The sequence below is a fragment of the Hyla sarda genome, chromosome 1 (assembly GCF_029499605.1).
Source record: "Hyla sarda isolate aHylSar1 chromosome 1, aHylSar1.hap1, whole genome shotgun sequence".
NCBI lineage: Eukaryota > Metazoa > Chordata > Amphibia > Anura > Hylidae > Hyla > Hyla sarda.
In genome coordinates, this window is record NC_079189.1 from 296,574,757 (window position 1) to 296,599,536 (window position 24,780).

Here is a 24,780-nt window from a genome sequence, read left to right on the forward strand (position 1 = left end):
ACAGAGAGGTTCAGCGGAAGAGGACACAGTGCTTATTGTGTGTTTTGTCTAACCTATCATTTATTTGTGTAGTTTTAGAGAAGTGGCCCCCTTGTGTATTTTTTGTCCCTATGGCCATAGGTTGCATCTTTATGTTAGTTAATAGGGTATTAGCTGATATTGTATGGATACACTGGTGGTGCATATTGCAGCTATGTTTAGCATACAGTATACTGTTATATAAAGGAAATATATCATCACTGGTTCTGCATACCTAGAATGGGTGTTTTTTTTCTTTTTTTTTATATTTTTTTCATAATTTTTCTTTTTTACACTATCTTTCAATTTTTAGCCCAATTTAATACACTTGCATCACATTTAACACACTTGCACACATCAGGCCAAATTTTACATTTGTTATCTATTCACATAGAATTTGCGTATATATTTTTTTCTGCATAAATAATCGTTTACATGTTGCCTAAGGAGGACAGAAAGGTTCGGTGGAGGAGGACAGAGAGGTTCGGCGGAGGAGGACAGAGAGGTTTGGCTGAAGAGGACAGAGAGGTTCGGCGGAGGAGGACAGAGAGGTTCGGCGGCGGAGGACAGAGAGGTTCGGCGGAGGAGGACAGAGAGGTTCCGCGGAGGAGGACAGAGAGGTTCGGCGGAGGAGGACAGAGAGGTTCGGCGGAGGACAGAGAGGTTCGGCGGAGGAGGACAGAGAGGTTCGGCGGAGGAGGAAAGAGAGGTTCGGCGGAGGAGGACAGAGAGGTTCGGCGGAGGAGGACAGAGAGGTTCGGCGGAGGAGGACAGTGAGGTTCTGTGGAGGAGGACAGAGAGGTTCGGCGGAAGAGGACAGAGAGGTTCGGCGGAAGAGGACAGGGAGGTTCGGCGGAAGAGGACAGGGAGGTTCGGCGGAGGAGGACAGAGAGGTTCGGCGGAGGACAGAGAGGTTCGGCGGAGGAGGACAGAGAGGTTCGGCGGAGGAGGACAGAGAGGTTCGGCGGAGGAGGACAGAGAGGTTCGGCGGAGGAGGACAGAGAGGTTCGGCGGAAGAGGACAGAGAGGTTCGGCGGAAGAGGACAGAGAGGTTCGGCGGAAGAGGACAGAGAGGTTCGGCGGAAGAGGACAGAGAGGTTCGGTGGAAGAGGACAGGGAGGTTCGGCGGAAGAGGACAGAGGTTTGGCGGAGGAGGACAGAGAGGTTCGGCGGAGGACAGAGAGGTTTGGTGGAGGAGGACAGCTGTGTCTGGAGGGGACTGAGGGGTCTGGAGGAGGACAGAGAGGTTCTGTGGAGGAGGACAACTATGTCTGGAGGAGACTAAGGGGTTCGGTGGAGGACAGCTGTGTCTGGAGGAGGACAAAGGTTCAGTGGAGGAGGAAAAATGTGTATGGAGGGACGGAGGGATCTGAAGGAGGACAGAGAGGTTTGGTGGAGAAGGACAACTGTGTCTGGTGGGTACTGAGGGATCTGGAGAAGGACAGAGAGGTTCGATGGAGGATAGAGGTGTTCGGTGGAGGACAACAGAGAGGTTTGGTGGAGGAGGGCAGAGAGGTATAGTGGAGGAGGACAGAGATTTGGTGGACGACAGAGAGGTTCGGTGGAGGAGGACAGCTGTGTCTGGAGGGGACTGAGGGGTCAGGAGGAGGACAGAGAGGTTCGGTGGAGAAGGATAGAGGGGTTCGGTGGAGGACAGCTGTGTCTGGAGGAGGACAGAGAGATTTGGTGGAGAAGGACAACTGTGTCTGGTGGGGGATGAGGGATCTGGAGGACAGAGAGGTTCGATGGAGGATAGAGGTGTTCGGTGGAGAACAACAGAGAGGGTCGGTGGAGGAGGACAGAGATTTGGTGGAGGACGACAGAGAGGTTCGGTGGAGGAGGACAGCTGTGTCTGGAGGGGATTGAGGGGTCAGGAGGACAGAGAGGTTCGGTGGAGAAGGATAGAGGGGTTCGGATAGAGGGGTTCTGTGGAGGACAGCTGTGTCTGGAGGAGGACAGAGAGATTCAGTGCAGGACAGAGAGGTTTGGAGGAGGAGGACAGAGAGGTTTGGTGGAGGAGGACAGAGAGGTTTGGTGAAGGAGGACAGAGAGGTTTGGTGGAGGAGGACAGAGAGGTTTGGTGGAGGAGGACAGAGAGGTTTGGTGGAGGAGGACAGAGAGGTTTGGTGGAGGAGGACAGAGAGGTTTGGTGGAGGAGGACAGAGAGGTTTGGTGGAGGAAAGCTGTGTCTGGAGGGAACAGAAGAATCTGGTAGAGAAGAATGAGAAGAAAGTGTCTGGCCATGTTATATTGAAGAAGGTAGAGTAGGTGGTAGTTTTTCCATGGGTACAGTAAGTGGCCGGGTTATTTACAGGAACCCAGTGTGTGGTAGGGTTATATGATCTTTTAGGAGGCATGTCCCTTTTAATGCATTCTGTGAAATTCTGTCCAACTACAACTCATTTTCTGTTCATCTGCTATATGAACAGTCTGTTCCTTAGTACTTTACCTCAGGACAATGCTATAGAAGGCGGGTCAGGCTATGGAGGGAGTAATTCACGAGGCCTCTAGGGTTTTATGTTCCCGCAGAATTGCAGGTTATGGAGAGAATTAGGTGTCTATGACTACGGCCAGAACCTCTCCCTTCAGAGCGCCTCATGAAATGCTGACCTCTCGCTGACATCTCACCACATGACCGACCGCCTTAATAGCTCTCGCGCGCTCAATACAACGCAGTTTGATCCTTCCTGCTCGCCGTTCAAAGGTCGCAGCGTGTTGACGTAGCTGTGCGTCATCTCCAGGGCAGCGGAAAATGGCGGAGGCTTTACCGGAGGCTGGACGGTTCTTCTGTCATAGCTGTTCGGCCGAGATCAATCCTCGCCTTCCGGTAAGAAGGGAAACTGGTGTAGTGGTTAAAGCGGCGGGAAACGAGAATCTTCAGGCATGACTCGATCTAGGGAAAGCGAAAGTAAGCAAGGTTTCTGGAGAATGGCATCCCCCTCTGTTACCGCGCCCTGTGTGCCAGGCTCCAGCCCACTCTGTAGCCCCTCACATGGTTTAACCGTATAGTGACATTAATCACGACCTCATAAGTCAACATTGTGGATGAAGATGGCTCTTCCTCCCAATTCCTATTGACACAGAGGTTCATTAACCAGTGACAGCTGTTTCCTTGACTACCATGTCTGTGCACTCGCATACAGTAGATGTCGGACATATTCACACAGGCGAGTCATTCCGTTAGGTGGAGAAACGTTCCCATAAAATCCTCATAGTTTCCTGAAGAATTTTTAGGATGGTAACATGTGAACATGCCTTTTATAAATTCAGCACTGACCCAGGACAATGCTCTGGATTTGCAAACAACCAATTACAGCTCAGCTTTCTTAGCATACCGAACTCTGGTAAAATGAAAGCTGAGCTGTGATTGGTTGTTATAGGCAACAAAAAAACATTCCCAAAATCACTGTGGAGACCTGGATGACGGGGTAAGAACCCTCTAAATATGCAAATCCCCCCCCAAATGCGCTATCTTAAAACTGTCGTACACTGTTCACAACTAACTCCTTCTAAAAATTTTACACGCTTTTCCTCCCCTACATCTTTCGTGGCACCAGCCACATAATCATCAGGGGTTAAGAGACAAATGACCATGTGTGGCTCACTTGCCACGGTTTTATACAATCACCAAGGACCACCTCCTCAAAAGATGTCCGATCACATTTATAGTATAGTTATAACTACAGCCCTGCAGAACACAGTATAGATGACACCTTTTGGGACGTCACAGTAGGATGCTGATCATGTGACTGGTTAGTCGCCTGATTGTAATAACAAAAGCGCTACAGAGTGCAGTATGAGCACCGCATTTGGGACATCACAAAAGGAAGTGGAGGTCAGATGATTATGCTCTTGTGACCTTGCAGTAATTATTTCTTCTTACAGTGCCAACGTTTGGACCAGTTGACCTATGAGAAGGGAGTATTGGTTCCTCCTGCTCACATTGATTGATGTGTTAATATGATTTGGATGTCTTTTTGAAGGTCCTTGGGGATCGTATAAAACCGTGGCAAGTGAGCCCTGCATGGTCATTTGCCTCTTAAAGGAGATATCTCACGGATAAAAGCGTATCCCCCTATCCTCAGAATTGGGGATAAGTTCTAGATCGCAGGGGTCCGAGCACTGGGGCCCCCTGCGTGCAATCTCCTGAATGGAGCCCGGCTCTCCCCTGAAGCGGTGCGTCACGTCCCCTGCCCGAAGCGGTGACCGCCACACCCCCTCCATGTAACTCTATGGGAGAGGCATTCGGCTATCTTCTGCTCTCCCATAGAGATATATGGAGGGGATGTGGCATGGTCATGACTCGCTTCTCCAGGGGAGAGCTGGGGCTCCATACAGAAGATCGCGGGGGGCCCCAGGGCTCGGACCCCCACGTGATCCAAAAACTTATGCCCTATCCTTCGGATAGGAGGTTTTTATCCGTGAGACTACTTTTAACCCCTGATGACCTGATGACGTGACTAGTGCCACAAAACATGTAGGGGAAGCAAAGTGCGCAGGATTTTATAAGAAGCTCGTTATCTGTTGTGAACAGTGTACTGCAGATGTTGTCGATAGTCTTTGAGGAGAGATGTATACATGGATCTGCATATACATGTTGCTGCATCTTTTAATGCACTTATGTTGAACCGGTTTTATTATATCTTCAATAAAAGTGAAGTTTAATATAACACACATGGGGAGGGTTTTTTGTATACTTAGGGGGTTCTTACCCCGTCATACAGGTCTACCTGGTGATTTGGGGTTAAAAATTTTTATGTTGTGTTTTGAGAAAATAATGCTTTAACCCTTTCCCGCTACATGACGTATGCATATGTCATGAGCGGGCTTCCGCGATAGAACGCGGGGTCACGGGCTGACCCCGCGTTATATCACGTCTGTCCCGGCTGCCATCAACGGCCGGGACCTGTGGCTAATACCGGACATCGCCGATCGCGGTGATGCCCGGTATTAACCCTTCAGACGTGGCGATGAAAGTTGATCACCGCGTCTAAAGTGAAAGTAAACTTTGCCGGTTAACTCAGTGGAGCTGTTCGCGACCACCACGATTAAATCGCGGTTTCCCGAACAGCTTGCAGGACAGCTGGAGGGTCCCTACCTGCCTCCTCGCTGTCCAATCGCCGAATGACTGCTCTGTGCCTGAGATCCAGGCAGGAGCAGTCGAGCGGCGATAACACTCATCTATGCCCAGCTATTGCCAGGCAGTGATCAGTGTAGAAGATCAGTGTGTGCAGGGTTATAGCCCCCTATGGGAGCTATAACACTGCAAAAGAAAAATGAAAATAGTGTTAATAAATATCATTTAACCCCTTCCATGATAAGTCAGAATCACCCCCCTTTTCCCAATAAAAAAAAACGTGGTATCGCCGCGTGCGTAAATGTCCGAACTATAAAAATATATCATTAATTAAACCGCAAGGTCTATGGCGTACACGTAAAAAAATTCCAAAGTCCAAAATAGCGTCTTTTTGGTCACTTTTTATACCATAAAAAATGAATAAAAAGCGATCAAAAAGTCCAATCAAAACAAACATGATATCGATAAAAACGTCAGATCACGGCGCAAAAAAGAAGCTCACAAAAGTTACAAAATTGCATTTTTTCTTCTTCAATTTTGTTGCACAATGATATATATATTTTTTTTCTGTTTTGCTGTGGATTTTTGGGTAAAATGACTAATGTCACAGCAAAGTAGAATTGGTGGCACAAAAAATAAGCCATAATATGGATTTTTAGAAGGTGATGAGGAAAAAATGAAAATGCAAAAACGGAAAATACCCTGCATCATTACGGAGTTAAAAATCACAAATCATTAGGACAGCATGGAAGAGAGAGAGAGGCTTCATTATCCCAATGCTCTATCATATACACTGAAAGGCTTTTTTCTGTGAGACGTCATAGTTAAAACTTGGTAGATCTCTAACTATATTCAAATAGGGAAAGATCTCAGTCTCTCCAACGGACAGCTGTCCGTAGTAAATCATATGTTATCATGATAAAGGAGCCCCTAAGTGTTTTATGTTGTCCTGGGTTTAAAGGGGTACTCCACTGGCCAGCATTCCGGCTGCCAATTCCGGCAACATTTAGTTCCGATTGCTGTGCATGCTCTGTCACGCCCGCCACGCCCCCTCCCATAGACTTGGGAGGGGCGTGACCTGACATCACTAGGGGGCGAGGCGTACGTCATGGAGAATTCCGGCCCATGCCGGGTGGGGATCGGACCGGGATGCCTGCTGAAATCATTCAGCAGGCATCCCGTGCAAATGCCCAGGGGGGTCATCAGACCCCCCCCCCCCATGTCGGCGATCGTGGCAAATCGCAAGTGAATTCACACTTGCGATTTGTGCGATTGCGGGTCTATGGTGACCCGGAATATAAGGGGGGTTGCGGTTGTCTAAGACACCCAGGATCCCCCTGAAGGGATAGGAGTGAGGTGGCAGGGGTGCCACCCCTCCTATCTCTGCTATTGGTGGTCTAGATGCGACCACCAATAGCATATCGGGGGCAGGGGGTTTACTTTCGTTTTCCCCGTCCTGCCCACCCACAATAGGCGGGGCAGAACGGGGGAACGACGGGGACCGGCGCCGAAGATCGGAGGCAGCGGGCGATGGAGTTCGGCGGGCAGCGATGTCGTGCGGCTGGATCGTACGGAAGCCGGTGAGTTGCCTAGCAACATCTGGAGGGTACAGTTTGAGACCACTATACGGTGGTCTCTAACTGTAGCCCTCCAGATGTTGCAAAACTACAACTCCCAGCATGCCCAGACAGCTGTTTGGGCATGCTGGAATATGTAGTTTTGCAACAGCTGCAGTGTTCTCTAAAACTGTAGCCCTCCAGATGTTGCAAAATTGCGAATCCCAGCATGCCCAAACAGCTGTCTCGGCATGCTGGGAGTTGTAGTTGCGTACCTCCAGCTATTGCATAACCACATCTCCCAGCATGCCCTTCGGCGATCAGTACATGCTGGGAGTTGTAATTTTGCAACAGCTGTAGGCACACTGGTTGGAAAATACTAAGTTAGGTAACAGAACCTAACGGAAGGTTTTCCAACCAGTGTGCCTCCAGCTTTTGCAAAAGTACAACTCCCAGCATGCACAGTCTGTCAGTACATGCTGGGAGTTGTAGTTTTGAAACAGCTGGAGGTTTGCCCCCCCCCCCCCCCCCATGTGAATGTACAGGGTACATTCACACAGGCAGGTTTACAGTAAGTTTCCGGCATCAAGTTTGGGCTGCGGCAAATTTTTTGCCGCTGTGCAAACTCCTAGCAGGGAACTCACCGTAACCCGCCAGTGTGAATGTACCCTAAAAACACTACACTACACTAACACCTAATAAAGAGTAATACACTACATTTACACCCCCTTACACTGCCCCCCCCCCCCAATAAAAATGAAAAACGTATTGTATGGCAGTGTTTCCAAAACGGAGCCTCCAGCTGTTGCAAAACAACAACTCCCAGCATTTCCGGACAGCCACTGACTGTCCAGGCAGGCTGGAAATTTAGCAACAGCTGGAGGCCCCCTGTTTGGGAATCACTGGCGTAGAATACCCCTATGTCCTCCCCAATGCAATCCCTAATTTAGTCCTCAAATGCGCATGAAGCTCTCTAACTTCGGAGCCCTGTCGTATTTCAAGGAAACCGTTTAGGGCCACATAAAGGGTATCTCCGTACTCGGGAGAAATTGCACTACAGATTTTGGGGGGCTTTTTCTCCTTTTACCCCTTATGAAGAGGAAAAGTTGGGGGCTACACCAGCTTGGTAGTGTAAAAAAAAAAAAAAATTTTACACTAACATGCTGGTGTTGCCCCATACTTTTTATTTTCACAAGCAGTAAAAGGAAAAAAGACCCCCAAAATTTGTAACGCAATTTCTCCTGAGTACGGAAATACCCCATATGTGGACGTAAAATGCTCTGCGGGCGCACAACAAAGCTCAGGAGTGAGAGCGCACCATGTACATTTGAGGCCTAAATTGGTGATTTGCACAGGGGTGGCTGATATTACAGCGGTTCTGACATAAACGCAAAAAAAGAAATACCCACATGCGACCCCATTTTGGAAACAAAACCCCTCACGGAATGTAACAAGGGGTATAGTGAGCCTTAACACCCCACAGGTGTTAAATGAAAATTCTTCAAAGTTGGATGAAAAAATGAAGAAAATTTTTTTTTTTTTTACTGAAATGCTGGTGTTACCCTAAATTTTTAATTTTCACAAGGGAAAATAGGAAAAAAGCACCCCAAAATTTGTAACCCCATCTCTTCTGAGTAAGAACATACCCCATATGTGGATGTAAAGTCTCTGCTGGCGCACTACAATGCTCAGTAGAGAAGGAGCGCCATTGGACTTTTGAAGAAAAAATGTGTCCGGAATTGAAGGCCACTTGTTTACAAAGCCCCCATAGTGCCAGAACAATGGACCCCCCCCCCCCCCCCCACATGTGACCCCATTTTGGAAACTACACCCCTCACGTAATGTAATAAGGGGTACAGTGAGCATTTACGCCCCACAGGTGTCTGACAGATTTTTGGAACAGTGGTCCGTGAAAATGAAAAATTTAACTTTTCATTTGCACAGCCCACTGTTCCAAAGATCTGTCAAATGCCAGTGGGGTATAAATACTCACTGCACCCCTTATTAAATTCTGTGAGGGGTGTAGTTTCCAAAATAGGGTCACATGTGGGGGGTCCACTGTTCTGGAACCACGGGGGGCTTTGTAAACGCACATGGCCCCTGACTTCCATTCCAAACAATTCTTTTTCCCAAAAGCTCAATGGCACTCCTTCTCTTCTGAGCATTGTAGTGCGCCAGCAGAGCACTTGACGTCCACACATGGGGTATTTTGGGGGGCATTTTGTCCTATTACCCCATGTTAAAATTTTTAATTTGAGGGAAAACTAGCATTTTAGAGAAAAAAGTATATATCATTTACACATCCAATTTTAACGAAAAGTAGTCAAACACCTGTGGGGTGTCAGGGCTCACTGGACCCCTTATGTTCCTTGAGGGGTGTAGTTTCCAAAATAGTATGCCATGTGTGTTTTATTTTTTTATTTAATTTATTTTTTTTTGCTGTTCTGGCACCATAGGGGCTTCCTAAATGGGACATGCCCCCCAAAAACCATTTCAGAAAAACTTACTCTCCAAAATCCCACTGTTGCTCCTTCCCTTCTGAGCCCTCTACTGCGCCTGCCGAACACTTGACATACACATATGAGGTATTTTCTTATCCGAGAGAAATTGGGTTATACATTTTAGGAAGATTTCTCTGCTTCTATCCCTTGTAAAAATTCAATAACTGGGTCTACAAGAACATGCCAGTGTAAAAAAAAATTAAGATTTTGAATTTTCTCCTTCAATTTGCTGCTATTCCTGAGAAACACCTAAAGGGTTAACAACCCTTTTGAATGTCATTTTGAGTACTTTGAGGGGTGCAGTCTTTATAATGGGGTCATTTGTGGGGTATTTCAAATCTACTTCAAAACTGAACTGGTCCCTGAAAAATTTTGATTTTGAAAATGTTGTGAAAAATTTGAAAATTGCTGCTATACTTTGAAGCCCTCTGATGTCTTCCAGAAGTAAAAACATGTCAACTTTATGATGCAAACATAAAGTAGACATATTGTATATGTGAATCAATATTAAATTTATTTGGAATATTCATTTTCCTTATAAGCAGAGAGCTTCAAAGAAAAAAAAAAGAAAAATTTTCATTTTTTTAATCAAATTTTTGAATTTTTCACCAAGAAATGATGCAAGTATCGACAAAAGTTTACCACTAACATAAAGTAGAATATGTCACGAAAAAACTATCTCGGAATCAGAATGAAAGGAAAAAGCATCTTAGAGTTATTAATGTTTAAAGTGACAGTGGTCAGATGTGCAAAAAATGGCCGGGTCCTACAGTGAAAATTGGCTGGGTCCTTAAGGGGTTAAAAGGGTACTCCACTTGGAAACATATATTTATTTTTTATTTTTAAATCAACTGGTGCCAGAAAGTTAAACAGATTTGTAAATTACTTCTATTAAAAAAATCTTAATCCTTCCAGTACTTATCAGCTGCTGTTATGATCCACAGGAAGTTCTTTTCTCTGCTTACACCGTGGTCACGTGTCAGGAACTGTCCTCTCCCTGTGTGCAGAGAAGCTCAGTGAAGATTCTCAGTCTCCTCAGCACATAATGCTGCTGTAGATCTAGTCACTGACTGCTGCCATTCAGAGTATAGCATGATTTATTTCTGGGGGAAGGATAATCTGAAAGAAAAGACCTGTAGAGTCTGTATACAACAACACAGCATGCTCACAGATGGTGAAAGCAATTGGCTGTCAGTCATTACACAGAGCCGCACTGACTTCTGGGAGTTGTAGTCTGTGCTGCAAACAAGGAAAAAGAATATCTAGGAGACATCGGTGGCTAAAGGAGCTGCCAAAATCACTTGGATAACTACAGGGGACACAGAACATGTATTGTGGTGGTTTTGGGGCATTATTTTTCTTAACTTTACCAGAGTACCCATTTAAGTGCCGGCCTCAACAGAAATAGAGAATTTGTTGGACCAGCAATGTGTGATCACCTCTGACGCCTCCAGAGGCTGCCTGCAGTATACATCCTATTATACCACCACTGACTGATCAAACAACTGGGTTGATTTTGTCTCTCTCCCCCCTCCCCCCCCCCCCCCTATTTGTAAATATGCATGTTGTAAATGTACTCAAAAGAGATGCAATTTACTGTATATACCATATCTGACTGATCGTAGAACTGTCCTACACTCGGTTGATCATGTCTGTTTCTCATTTCTTACCATGCTGGTTAGAATTGTATTTAAATGGGTACTCCAGTAAAAAACAATTTATTTATTTTAATTTTTTTCAAGTCAACTGATGCCAGAAAGTTAAACAGATTTGTAAATTACTTCTATTAAAAAAACATCTTAATCCTTCCAGTACTTATCAGCTGCTGTATGTTCCAGAGGAAGTTGAGTATTTCTTTTTAGTCTGACCACCAGAACTGTCCAGAGCAGGAGAGGTTTGCTATGGGGATTTGCTCCTATTCTGGACAGTTCCTGACATGGACAGAGGTGTCAGCAGAGAGCACTGTGCTCCGACTGAAAATAACTATACAACTTGCTCTGTAGTATACATAAGACCATAAGTACTGGAAGGATTAAGATTTTTTTAATAGAAGTAATTTACAAATGTATTTAACATTGATGTGAAAAAATTTGTTTTCCATCGGAGTACCCCTTTAACCCCTTAAGGACGCAGGACGTAAATGTACGTCCTGGTGAGGTGGTACTTAACGCACCAGGACGTACATTTACGTCCTAAGCATAACCGCGGGCATCTGAGCGATGCCCGTGTCATGCGCGGCTGATCCCGGCTGCTGATCGCAGCCAGGGACCCGCCGGCAATGGCCGACGCCCGCGATCTCGCGGGCGTCCGCCATTAACCCCTCAGGTGCCGGGATCAATACAGATCCCGGCATCTGCGGCAGTTCGCGATTAAAATGAACGATCGGATCGCCCGCAGCGCTGCTGCGGGGATCCGATCATTCATAACGCCGCACGGAGGTCCCCTCTCCTTCCTCCGTGCGGCTCCCGGCGTCTCCTGCTCTGGTCTGTGATCGAGCAGACCAGAGCAGGAGATGACCGATAATACTGATCTGTTCTATGTCCTATACATAGAACAGATCAGTATTAGCAATTATGGTATTGCTATGAATAGTCCCCTATGGGGACTATTCAAGTGTAAAAAAAAATGTAAAAAAATGTAAAAGTAAAAGTAAAAAAAAGTGAAAAATCCCCTCCCCCAATAAAAAAGTAAAACGTCCGTTTTTTCCTATTTTACCCCCAAAAAGCGTAAAAAACATTTTTTATAGACATATTTGGTATCGCCGCGTGCGTAAATGTCCGAACTATTAAAATAAAATGTTAATGATCCCGTACGGTGAACGGCGTGAACGAAAAAAAAATTTAAAAAGTCCAAAATTCCTACTTTTTTAATACAGTTTATTAAAAAAAAATTATAAAAAATGTATTAAAGTTTTTTATATGCAAATGTGGTATCAAAAAAAAGTACAGATCATGGCGCAAAAAATGAGCCCCCATACCGCCGCTTATACGGAAAAATAAAAAAGTTATAGGTCATCAAAATAAAGGGATTATAAACGTACTAATTTGGTTAAAAAGTTTGTGATTTTTTTTTAAGCGCAACAATAATATAAAAGTATATAATAATGGGTATCATTTTAATCGTATTGACCCTCAGAATAAAGAACACATGTCATTTTTACCAGAAATTGTACGGCGTGAAAACAAAACCTTCCAAAATTAGCAAAATTGCGTTTTTCGTTTTAATTTCCCCACAAAAATAGTGTTTTTTGGTTGCGCCATACATTTTATGATATAATGAGTTATGTCATTACAAAGGACAACTGGTCGCGCAAAAAACAAGCCCTCATACTAGTCTGTGGATGAAAATATAAAAGAGTTATGATTTTTAGAAGGCGAGGAGGAAAAAATGAAAACGTAAAAATTAAATTGTCTGAGTCCTTTAAGGCCAAAATGGGCTGAGTCCTTAAGGGGTTAAAGGAGTACTTAGTGCAGAGTATTCCTGCTCCGTCCTGCCCGGGCTGCAAAATAAATGAAAATGAACCCTCACTCACCTCCCTGGGTTCCCGCAGAGCGCCACTACAGCTGATCGGTCCTCCGGTCCATCTCCTTCATACTTCCGGGTGTAACGAAGCGTCACATGGCGCTCAGCCTATCGCCGGCCGAGGCAGAACATTGCGGTGGCCGGCGATAGGCTGAGCGCCGTGTGACGCTTCGTTACACCCGGAAGTATGAAGAGGATGGACCGGAGGACCGAACAGTTGTAGTGGTGCTCCGCAGGAACCCAGGGAGGTGAGTGAGGGTTCATTTTCATTTATTTTGCAGCCCGGGCAGGACGGAGCAGGAATACTCTGCACTAGAGTACTCCTTTAAGAGAGATGTACTTCACATTCATTTTGTAACATGCCTGATAAAGGGACCTAAGAGGTCTTGAAAGCATGCAATCTATATTTTCTGTTAGCCAATAAAGGGATCATCGCTACTCCATCTCCTATATTGCTAAGGCTGGGTTCCCATTACGTTTCCCCCATACGGGAGCGTATACGGCAGGGTCCGGTTGTAAAAGCACATACGGGACAAAAATGAGCCGAACGTTTCACTGCGGTCGGCTCATTGAAATGAATTACATACGGGAGCGCATAGAAAGGCATACGAGAGCGCAAGTTTTTAGCTCTCCCCTGCCGTATGCGCTCCCGTATGGGGGAAAACGTAATGGGAACCCAGCCTTACACTGTACCAACTATGATCTGTTCTGTCTATTTAAGCGGGACAGTTTTAACCCCTTAAGGACCGAGCGTTTTCCATTTTTGCGCTTTCAATTTTTCCTCCATACCGTTTAAAAATCATAACCCTTTCAATTTTGCACCTAAAAATCCATATGATGGCTTATTTTTTGCGCCACTTTGTAATGACATCAGTAATTTTACCAAAAAATCTACAGCGAAACCCCCCCCAAAAAAAAAATCATTGTGCGACAAAATTCAAGAAAAAAAAAAGCCATTTTGTAACTTTTGGGGGCTTCCGTTTCTACGCAGTACACTTTTCGGTAAAAATTACACCACCTCTTTATTCCGTAGGTCCATACGATTAAAATGAAACCTACATGCATGAAAATTTATATATTTAAAATTGTCATCGTCTGACCCCAGGGATGTGGAATTCCTATCGCCCGACGCCCGGGACATGCAGTTTCGGGCTCCGGGCAGGGGAATTTTTCCGGCCCTTAGCCCGGCTTCGGGCAAGCAGGGCCGGACCTGACAAGCGCTGCGGTGCTCTGCAGTCTGTATGGAGCGGGCTTCCGACTCCTGCCCGCTCCAAACTCTGCAGTAAAAACTTGCGTCCTCCGAATGCAGGGGAGGGGACATGAGAAGCTGTGCACGTCCTATCTCCCCTGCTCTGTCTTCTTTCTGCCATGCAGACCTGCATCCTCTGCCTTCACTCCGCACAGCTCTAGCTTCGGAGAGCTGAGCTGAGGGGAGGAGCGGACGCAAGTCTGCACGGGGCGTAAGTTTCCTCCTCATACCGCCTCTATTAGACAGCATGCGGCGCTCAGCAGTCTGTATGGAGCGGGCTCCGGACTCTGCAGCCCCCGGCTGTTTTCAGCCAGCATGAGGCGATCGCCGTGGCTGGCTATTGACCCTTTAGATCGCCGCTGTCAAAGCTGACAGTGGCATCTAAAGGGACATGTGTATGCTCCCTGGTGGGCAAGTGGGGTGGATTGCCCCCCCCCCGCAGAGTGATCGCAGGGGGGCGATCCACTGTAGAGGTAGCCGGAGGGCTTAACTCTGCTTCCCTGGTGTCTGTGGCTCTGTCATTGATAGAACCTGGCTGGACCAGGCTCTATCAATGGATCGCAGAGCACACAGATCAATGAGTTCAATAGAACTCTATTCATCTGTATGAGGAATCTGAGTCCTCCTAAAAGTGTAATAAAGTGTAAATAAAAAAAGTTTTAATAAAAGTTTAAAAGACACGCATTAACCCTTTTTATGTTAAAAGTTAAAATCACCCCCTTTTTCCTAAATAAAAACATGCAAACATAATAAAAATAAACATATTTGGTATCTCTTCATGGGGAAATTGTACGACCTATTAAAATATAACATTATGTATCCCGTACGGTAAATGTAAAAAAAAAAAAACACAGAATTGCAATTTTTATAATATCCCCAGAAAAAAAGTTAAAATCTGCAAAATTATCTTTTACTATTTCAATTTCACTTCCCCGATATTATATATATATATATATATAAAATATATTTTGGTCCAGAGAATGTTATTGAAAAGGTATCATTATAGTAGATAGTTATGGCTATTATACGAGGAGGAAAAAATCAGAGCGTAAAACCGAAAATATGCCGGGACAAGTAGATTTTTCTCTATTTTAGTCCTGTGGACAAGTAGTTTTTTATAAAATTTCCACACCCCTGGACCCCTATAACTTTTTTAATTTTTCCACATACGGGCCGGTATGAGAGCAATTTTTTTTGCGCCGTGATCTGAAGTTTATAGCAGTACCATTTTGTATTGAGTTGACTTTTTGATCACTTTTTATTCATTTTTTTTCATGGTATAAAAAGTGACCGAAAATTATTTTGGAATTATTTTGCGCGTACGCCATTGACCGTGCGGTTTAATTAACTATATATTTTTTATAGTTCGCACATTTACGTACGCGGCGATACCACCAGGACTGTGGAGTCGGTAGATAAATGTTCGGACTCCGCAGTTTTTTGTACTTCCGACTCAGACTCCTCTGTATTATTATGCGAATGTATTTATAAACACTTACAGTTGAATCCAAGAAGCTGTTCCACCAAGTTCTTCTAAGCTCTTTTAGCAGAGAGGTAGTTGGGCAGAAGCTGCTGCCTTCTCCTTTTTGTGTGCTGATCTGCCGCTGAAGATAGGGCATTGGGAGGATCCAGGAAGGGGTATGATTTCCCTAGTAGAATCCCATAGTAATGTTTAAAGTTTAAAGGGTAGCTCCCACCATCCTTTAAAAGAAAAAAAAAATTCTATCCCTGCCCATTACCCATCTATCCCTAAACCCCCCCCCCCCCTCCCTGCTTTTTGATTTTTTAATTTTTTTTTGCTATGTTAAAGATGACTTTTTGTCTGCCTGGTAGTGTGCCCCCCCCCATGTTAAAATGCCAAACCCCGCTCTCCCCCCAAACCCCGCTCTCCCCTAAAACAGATCCATACATACTGCCAGTCAGTCCAGCGTGCAGGGGCAGCGGCGGCATCATGTGCAGGAGGAGTGGCCGGCCGGCCAGGGAGCAAATGCGCTCGCTCTCTGCCTGTCTGATTGACAGGCAGGGAGCGAGCACAGGCTGAACGAATTAGGACCGATGCTCTGCCAGCATCAGTCTGAATTCAGGCGTGGCGTGACGTGACTCCTGTCACGCTGGCCGGTTTTCAAATGTTAATTAAAGCATTTTAATTAAAAATATATATTATGAAAATGCATTACAACATATACTACAACATATAAAAAAAAAAGAAAAAAAGTTCATGACAGTGCCTATTTAAGCTAACAATCGGAGTTTACAAGTTTTTATAGCCTTAGCTGAATGGCAGCAGTTTTTCCAATGGTTTACAGCTTCAGTCTTGAACTATTGACCCTCCATTCCCTTCACTTATACAAGTGTCTAGTCCTGCAAAAAACATATTTACTTAATCCCTTATCAGTGAGAGGCTAGGTTACCCATGGGTTCCCTGAAACAGCAGAACACAACACTATGGAAAGTATAAGTATTGCCGCTCCTAATTGTGCGTAGAGTGCCATATAGTAAAGCACATGAATAGCATGCTTCTTCACGGTCACTTAACGTGTTCGTTTTGCAGTTACGTGAGGCACTGCATGCATTGGTCTTTATTCTTACAGTAGAGAAGTCATTAATTATAACTTTGTGAATTGGGACATCTAAACTTGCTTTTTTTTTTTTATTCCAATCTAAATTTAGTAGGAGTCGGTGCATTGTTTTCAGACTCCAGGTACCCAAAATGTCGCCCGACTCCACAGCACTGGATACCACATATGTTTATTCTTATTTACAGGTTTTTTTCTTTTTAATGGGAAAAGGGGGGGGATTCAAACTCTTATTAGGGGAGGTGTTAAATGACCTTTATTTGCTTATTTATTTATTTTTTTCACTTTGCAATGTTATAGCCCTCCTAGGGGACTATAACATGCATTACATTGATCTCTCATTCTGTTCAATGCTATGCCATAGCATAGCATTGATCAGTGTTTCTGCCTCTTGACTGCTCCTGCCTGGATCTCAGGCATGGAGCAGTCATTCGGCGATCGGACAGCAAGGAGGCAGGTAGGGATCCTCCTTGCGTCCTGCATGCTGTTCGGGAAACCGGGTTTTCCCAGTGGTGGTCCTGAACAGCACCACTGAGCTAACCGGCAATGTTTACTTCCTTTTAGACATGGAAATGAAGTTTGATCGCCGCGTCTAAAGGGTTAATGCCGGACATCAGCCCGATCGGCAATGTCCGGCATTAGCCGTGGGTCCTGGTTGCTTATAGCAACTGGAACCCACCGTGTATGATGCGAGCTCACCTGCTGAGCGCTTGTCATACCTCAGGAGCCGGCAAAGGGTTAAAGAGTATCTGTCATCAAAACATATTTTCTAAACTAACTGAGATTATATTCCTTAAGTACTCCTAACACCCCTCTTGCCCTTAAAAAAAAAAAAAAAATAATTTCCAAGCTTTAAAAAGCTCTGTATCATACCTTGCTTACTTTGTGTGAGCTCCTGGCAGGAGTAAGGGGGCGTTCCCCAGCAAGCGCGACATCACTGAAACCTGCGAGAGCTGTGCTTCACCATGCCCCTCATGCACTTCCTGAGTTTGGTCTCCTGCCATGCCAGGAGGAGACCAAACTAATTGTTTGATTTGCGCAGGGAACAGAACAGAGCCACCTAGAGGCTGTTTTTTCAATAACATTAAAAACATATGTAGGGAGATTTATCACAACCTGTCCAGAGGAAAATTTGCTTAGTTGCCCATAGCAACCAATCAGATCGCTTCTTTCATTTTTAAAAATGAACAACGAAAGAAGCGATCTGATTGGTTGCTATGGGCAACTCAGCAACTTTTCCTCTGGACATGTTTTGATAAATCTCCCCCATAAAGGTTGAGAATTTTAACATCCATACTTTTAACTTCCATACTAAAAGATAAAAATTCCATATAAAAAATATTTCCCCAAATTCCATATAAAAAATATGTAAAAATAATAAAAATAAACATGTGGTGTCACTACAGGCTTAAATGTCCGAACTATAAAAATATAATGTTAATTAAACCACACGGTCAATGGCTTATACGTAAAAAAATAAATAAACAAAATTGTTTATTTTTGGTCATTTTGTATACCTTTAAAAAAAACTAATAAAAAGTGATCAGAAAGTCCCATCAAAATGGTACAGATAATAACTTCAGATCACGGTGCAAAAAATGAGCCCTCATACATTGCCATATGCAGAAAAATAAAGTTATAGTGGTAAGAAGATGACCATTTTAAACATACTAATTTTGGTGCATGTAGTTCTAATAAATTATTATTATTTTTTTAAGTAGTGGTAGCATAAAATATAACCTATATAAATTAGTATCCTTGCGACCGTATGGACCTACAGAATAAAGATAAGATGTCATTTTTACCGAAAAGTGCACTGCGTAGAATCAAAACTTTTCACCCCCAAAACTTACAAAAACGCGTGTTTGTTTTTTTAATTTTGCCCCACAAAAATAAAAATTTTTCTACGTTTTTTGCCGTAACTTTTGTGGTGAAATGATTAATGGTATTACAAAGTAAAATTGGTGGCACCAAATATGGGTTTGTAGGTGGAAAATTCAAAGTGGTAGGATTTTTACAAAGTGAGGAGGAAAAAACAAGTGCAAACAAGTGCCAAAATGAAAAATGGCCCGGTCCTTAAAAGGTTAATGACTTTCATTAGGAAAGCCTCTTTCATGTGACACAGAGCCCAGAAAGAACTTTCTAAGCATGCACTTCTCCCAACGTGTTCTATTGAATACTCAGCATGCTCATCCGTATGCTTCTCTCTGATCGTACAGGGTTTGAACATCCAGGCCTTGGCTGATCGAAAGTTTTGACACATGAAAAGTTGGCCAAAACAGAGATGCCTGTAATTTTTCTTTATGCAGATTACACTGATATAAAATATTTACCAAAATACTGTTTTGTAAACCTGGCTATTATTATACTTCAAAATGTACTTGGGTGTTTTAGGTATGACCTTTTATTAAAGGAGTAGTCTCATGGTGGAAAATGTATTCTCTATCCGCAGGACAGGGGATAGGTTTTAGATCGTAGGTCCCCACGATCTCCTGTATAGAGTCCTGCGGCGCATTATGACCCCCCTCCGACAATGCATGGGACGGACCCCCCGCAGTCTAAAACGTATCCCCTATCCTGCAGTTAGGGAATACATTTTACGGCATGGGATATCTCTTTAACCCCCTTAACAACCAAGGACGTGTATACAGGTCCTTGTGCTGTTAACTGGATATGGTGCGGGCTCCCAACTCGAGCCCGTGTCATACTGGCCGGCCTTCAGCTGATTCTTGTAGCTGAGGGCCAGCGTTAATAGCCGACATACGGCGATCACCGCGGCCGGCTATTAACCCTTTAGATCGCCACTGTCAAAGCTGACAGCGGTGTCTAAAGGTACCTTTAACTTCTCCTGCGCATCAAATTCTGAATATCAAATCTGCATACGTGTGAACATACCCGAAAAATTTAAATCGCCCCCCCTTTTCCCAAATTATATATAAACACAATAAAAATAAACATGTTGTATCGCCGTGTGCGTAATGTGCAAATAAAAAAATATAAGGTTAAACCGCACGGTCAATGGCGTACAAGTATAAAAATTCCCAAGTCCAAAATAGCGTATTTTTGGTCCCTTCGTATACCCTAAAAAAAGATGTATAAAGTGATCCAAAAGTCCGATAAAAGCTTCAAACATTTTAAAAACTTTAAACCTACTAATTAGAGATGAGCGAATTTACAGTAAATTCGATTCGTCACGAGCTTCTCGGCTCGGCATTTGATGACTTATCCTGCATAAATGAGTTCAGCTTCAGGTGCTCCCGTGGGCTGGAAAAGGTGGATACATTCCTAGGAAAGAGTCTCCTAGGACTGAATCCACCTTTTCCAGCCCACCGGAGCACCTGAAAGCTGAACTAATTTATGCAGGATAAGTAATCAACTGCCGAGCCGAGAAGTTTGTGACAAATCGAATTTACTTTAAGTTCGCTCATCTCTACTACTAATTTTGGTGCATGTAGTTTATAATTTTTTTAAAGTAGTAAAATAAAGAAAACCTATATAAATTGGGTATCATTGTAACCGTATGGACCTACAGAATAAATATATGGTGTCACTTTTACCGAAAATTGAACTCCGTAGAATCGGAAGCCCAAAAAATTACAAAATGTTTTTTTTTTCCCAATTCTGCCCCACAAATTTTTTTTTTTTTTTTCTGGGTTCGCTATAAATGTTGTGTATAAATGATTGTCATTAAAACAAACATTATAAAAACATAATAAAAATAAACATGTGGTATCGCTGCGTGCGTAAGTGTCCAAACTTTGCTTTGCTTGCTGGTACTTCAGGACCAAGGGTGTACCTGTACCCCCGTGGGAATTTTGGTCCCCGGACCAGACCGGGGTGACTGCTGATATCTATCAGCAGGCACCCCGTGCAAATGCCCAGTGGGGTCCTGAATTCACACCAGCGATTCCGGGTCACACGGGTCTCTGGTGACCCGGAAAATAAGGGAGATTGGGGTTGTCCAAGACACCCACGATCCCCCTGAAGGGATAGGAGTGAGGTGGCAGGAGTGCCACTCCTCCTATCCCTGCTATTGGTCGTTCAGAAGCGACAACCAATAGCAGATCTTGGTGCGGGGGGGGTTTAACATTCGGTTCCCCCGCTCTGCCCACCCACTATTGTCTGGGCAGATCTGGGGGACCGGCGCCGAAGGCCCGCGTACAACTGGCGGCGGCAGCGGAAGGTGATCGGCGGCAGCAGAGGATGGCGATGCAGCTCACTGGATCCTACAGAAGTCAGTGAGTTGCCTAGCAACATCTGGAGGGCTACAGTTTGGAGACCATTATACAGTGGTCTCTAAACTGTAACCCTCCAGATGTTGCAAAACTACAACTCCCAGCATGCCCAGACAGCTGTTTTCTGTTTAGGCATACTGGGATTTGTAGTTTTGCAACATCTGGAGGGCCACAGTTTGGAGATCACTGTGCAGTGGCTTCTAAACTGTAGCCCTCCAGAAAAACTGCAAATCCCAGCATGCCCAAACAGCAAACAGCTGTCTCAGCATGCTGGGAGTTGTAGTTGCGTACCTCCAGGTGTTGCATAACTACATCTCCCAGCATTCACCGCAGCGCAAACTCCCAGCGGGAAACTCACCGTAACCCCCCCGCCAGTGTGAATGTACCCAAAAAACAATACACTACCACAAAATAAAGGGTAGAACACTACATATACACCCAATAAAAATGAAAAACGTATCATACGGCACTGTTTCCAAAACGGAGCCTCCAGCTGTTGCAAGACAACAGCTCCCAGCATTTCTGGACAGCCACTTACTGTCCAGGCATGCTGGGAGTTTAGCAACAGCTGGAGGCACCCTGTTTGGGAATCACTTGTGTAGAATACCCCTATGTCCACCCCTATGCAATCCCTGATGTAGTCCTCTCACTTCAGAGCCCTGTGGTATTTCAAGGAAACAGTTTAGGGCCACATATGGGGTATTTCCGTACTTGGGAGAAATTGCGTTACAAATTTTGGGGGGCTTTTTGTAAAAAAAAAGGTCTTTATTAATAGAAACTTAATAGACAGACCAGTATGCCACCCCATTAGGTGGATTGGGCCCCTGATAAGCAAGCCCCCCCCCCTTTCAGGTAGGTATGTCCCTTCATCAAGTAGGCAGGCATGTAGGGCTCCCCTGGGGCCTCAGATGTATATGTGTCCCCCCCCCCCCCCCCCCAAGTTGGTAAAAAGGTGGTGCTCCTAGACAGAGCCCCAGATAGAAATGGCCCCCAGATAGATATGACCCCCACCAGGTAGGGCTCCCATTTCAACAATTGTACTCCCTAAGTCAGAGCTTTCCAAACGTCTCATGGTGACGCCCATAGATAGTTTGGTGGCACACTCCTTGCTATACTGCAAATTGCATGCATTGTGTGACAATCTAGTACTAGTATCAACATTAGAAAAGCTGCTACCATCCTGTGCCAGTTCATCCCCCCCCCCACCCTTTATCACACCCTGTGCCATTATATTCCCACTTCTCTGATGCCCCCTGTGCCATTATATTTCAGCCCCCTCCCCTGTGCCATTATATTGCACCCTCCCCTCCTTTGCCACATCATTCACTGATTCACCAAACCCCCTCCCCCTGCTTTTATCAGTCCTCCGGCAGGCTCATGGGCTCGGCGGTTATGTAGCTGGACCGCATTCTCTGTCCTGACGGAGGTGTGCGCGATGAGTGACTTCCTGCGCGGCTCACTATAGGCTGCAGCATACAGCTGCAGTCTATAGGAGTTTAGTGACTGGGCGAGAATGATTGCCAAGTTATATGTGAATTCCTCAAGGCATTAAACTCTGCTAGCCTGAAGCAAGGCTAAATGCCTGAAGAATTCACCCGCCCGGCGCCTGGAACTGCATGTCCCTGGTGTCGGGCAATACAATTTCCATATACCTGTCCTGGGTTCAGGGTAGTCCAGTATAATTTCCAGGGCTACTATAGAGCACACTGCCAGCAGCTGCACAGTGGCAGATTTATTAGGGGCTGGTGCTATTTCATAAATCTGCTAAAACTAATAGCAGTGGGATTTAATTTAACCCCTTAAGGACAAAGCGTTTTTCTGTTTTTGCACTTTCATTTTTTCCTCCTTACCTTTTAAAAATCATAACCCTTAAAATTTTGCACCTAAAATCCATATAAGGGCTTATGTTTTGCGCCACCAATTCTACTTTGCAATGACATCATTTTACCCAAAAATCTATGGCGAAACGGGAAAAAAAATCATTGTGCGACAAAATTGAAGAAAAAACACAATTTTGTAAATTTTTGGGGCTTCCATTTCTACACAGTACATTTTTCGGTAAAAACTGTAGGTCCATACGGTTAAAATGATACCCTACTTATATGGGTTTGATTTTGTCGTACTTTTTGAAAAAACCATGACTACATGCACGGAAATTAATACATTTAAAATTGTCGTCTTCTGACCCCTATAACTTTATTTTTCTGCGTACGGGGCGGTATGAGGGCTCATTTTTTGCGTCGTGATCTGATGTTTTAATTGGTACCATTTTTGTTTTGATCGGTTTTTATTCCTTTTTTTTTTTTTTTTATGGTATAAAAAGTGACCAAAAATACTCTGTTTTGGACTTTGGAATTTTTTTGCGCATACGCCATTGACCATTACGGTTTAATTTATGATATATTTTTATAGTTCACTTTTAGTACACTTTTAGTTAGAGCTGGGCGGTATGACCAAATATGTGTATCACGGTATTTTTGTAACTTATGGTGGTTCCAAGGTATATAACTGTATTTCTTTCACCCCCCCAAACTCATGTGAACCGCGAGCGATGTTCTGCTCCCCCCCCTCCCAAATCATGTTATCCACCATCGCTGTTCTGATCTCCCCTCCCCCCCCCCCCCCCCCAATTAATTATCAGCCCAGCGGGGTACTACTCACATATGTCAAGCACTGCCCCCCTCCTCTTTGTTGGGGGCCGCTGGCGCTGGAACTCACTGTACGCCAGCATACTGGGAGTTGTAGTTTTGCAACAGCTGGAGGTCCGCAGGTTTGAGACCACTGCTGTACACTGTATCCCTATGCCCGGGCTGCAAAAGATAAAGAAAATAAACTTTAACTTGCCTCCGTCGGCCTTACGCTGGGGACTGGAACGTCGGACATCCGTCAGCCTATCGCCGACCGCAGCGATGCCCCGCCCCGGCCAGTGATGGGCTGAGCCCACTGTCATGTAAGAAGCTGGCTCCTTACAGGACAGTGGGCTCAGCCTATCACTGGCCAGGACGGGGCATCGCTGCGGCCGGTGATAGGCTGACGGCTGTCCGAAGTTCCAGTCCCCAGCGTAAGGCCGACGTAGGTAAGTTAAAGGGGTACTCCGGTGAAAACCTTTTTTCTTTTAAATCAACTGCTGCCAGAAAGTTACATATTTGTAAATTATCTCTATTAAAAAATCTTAATCCTTCCAGTACTTGTTAGCTGCTGAATGCTACAGAGGAAATTCCTTTCTTTTTGGAACACTGATGACAGTGCTCTCTGCTGACATCTCTGTCCATTTTAGCAACCGTGCATAGCAGATGTATGCAAAAGGCAGCATGGTGGCTTAGTGGTTAGCACTGCGGCCTTGCAGTGCTGGGGCCTTGGGTTCAAATCCCACTAAGGACAATAAATAAAGACTTATTATTATTATTATTATAATAACGTCAGCAGAGAGCACTGTGCTCGTGATGTCATCAGAGAGCGTTCCAAAAAGAAAAGAATTTCCTCTGTAGTATTCAGCAGCTAATAAGTACAGGAAGGTTTAAGATTTTTTAATAGAAGGAATATAAAAATCTGTTTAACTTTCTGGAGCCAGTTGATTTAAAATAAAAAAGGTTTTCACCGGAGTACCCCTTTTAAAGTTTATTTTCTTTCTTTTGCAGCCCGGGCATAGGGATACAGCATACAGCAGTGGTCTCCAACTTGAGGACCTCCAGCTGTTGCAAAACTACAACTCCCACCATGCCCGGACAGCCGTTGGTTGTCCGGGCATGCTGGGAGTTGTAGTTTTGCAACATCTAGAGGTCCGCAGGTTGTAGACCACTAGCGTACAGTGAGTTCCAGCGGCCCCCAACAAAGAGGAGGAGGGCAGTGCTTGACATGTGAGTAGTACAACCGCTGGGCTGATAATTATTTGGGGGGAGCAGAACAGCGCTGGCGGGTCACATATGATTAGTTCCCCGATGTGGGGACAGTGCAGCGCTGGGCTGATTCATTAATTCCCGAGGGGGAGGGGCCAAACCGGTATTGTGGTATGGGTTAAAATTCATATTGTGCAGCACAAAAATTTC

At 44.7% G+C, this 24,780-nt stretch overlaps 2 protein-coding genes across 4 annotated transcripts in view; one reads left to right on the forward strand and one right to left on the reverse strand.

Moving 5' to 3' along the window:
* FSTL3 (follistatin like 3) overlaps positions 1-2,746 on the reverse strand; it is a 256,859-nt gene extending 254,113 nt beyond the window's left edge. Inside the window, exon 1 of one of the 3 annotated variants that reach the window (XM_056518017.1) lies at positions 2,629-2,746. The gene's annotated coding sequence lies outside the window, so the exon portion shown is untranslated. Of the gene's footprint in view, positions 1-2,467; positions 2,608-2,628 lie in introns of those variants that run through there. The other 2 variants (XM_056518015.1, XM_056518016.1) reach the window with 2 other exon arrangements.
* RNF126 (ring finger protein 126) overlaps positions 2,746-24,780 on the forward strand; it is a 52,930-nt gene continuing 30,895 nt past the window's right edge. The window contains exon 1 of the mRNA XM_056518014.1: positions 2,746-2,845. Coding sequence (XP_056373989.1) covers positions 2,771-2,845 — 75 coding nt within the window. The 5' untranslated portion in view covers positions 2,746-2,770. The remainder of the gene's footprint in view (positions 2,846-24,780) is intronic.